The sequence below is a fragment of the Acanthisitta chloris genome, unplaced genomic scaffold, assembly GCF_000695815.1.
Source record: "Acanthisitta chloris isolate BGI_N310 unplaced genomic scaffold, ASM69581v1 scaffold28016, whole genome shotgun sequence".
Lineage (NCBI taxonomy): Eukaryota > Metazoa > Chordata > Aves > Passeriformes > Acanthisittidae > Acanthisitta > Acanthisitta chloris.
In genome coordinates, this window is record NW_008677975.1 from 1,711 (window position 1) to 1,954 (window position 244).

Consider the following 244-nt stretch of genomic DNA (forward strand, 5'->3'; position numbering starts at 1 on the left):
CGGAGGCGGATGCCCTGCGGAGCCCGGCGCGAGCATCAGCTGCCGCTGCATCGCACAGCGAGGCCGGTACTGGGGGTGGGACAGGACCCTACCTCATCGGGATCCAAAACGGAGGTCTCATAGATGAGCCCCTTCATGCCCCTCATCCCGCCGTACACCTAGAACAGGGCACGAGGCCACAGTGACAGGCTGCGGCGGAGCCCGGTGGTCCCAGTGCGGCCACGGCGGCCCCCACTCACCATGT

General features: G+C 68.0%; 1 protein-coding gene across 1 annotated transcript in view; it reads right to left on the bottom strand.

Annotated features, from left to right (window-relative positions):
• CS (citrate synthase) overlaps positions 1-158 on the bottom strand; it is a gene marked incomplete at both ends in the record, with an annotated part of 1,862 nt that extends 1,704 nt beyond the window's left edge. The window contains 1 exon segment of the mRNA XM_009076729.1: positions 93-158. Within this exon segment, the coding sequence (XP_009074977.1) occupies positions 93-158 (66 nt within the window).
• Between the last annotated feature and the right edge of the window lie 86 nt (positions 159-244).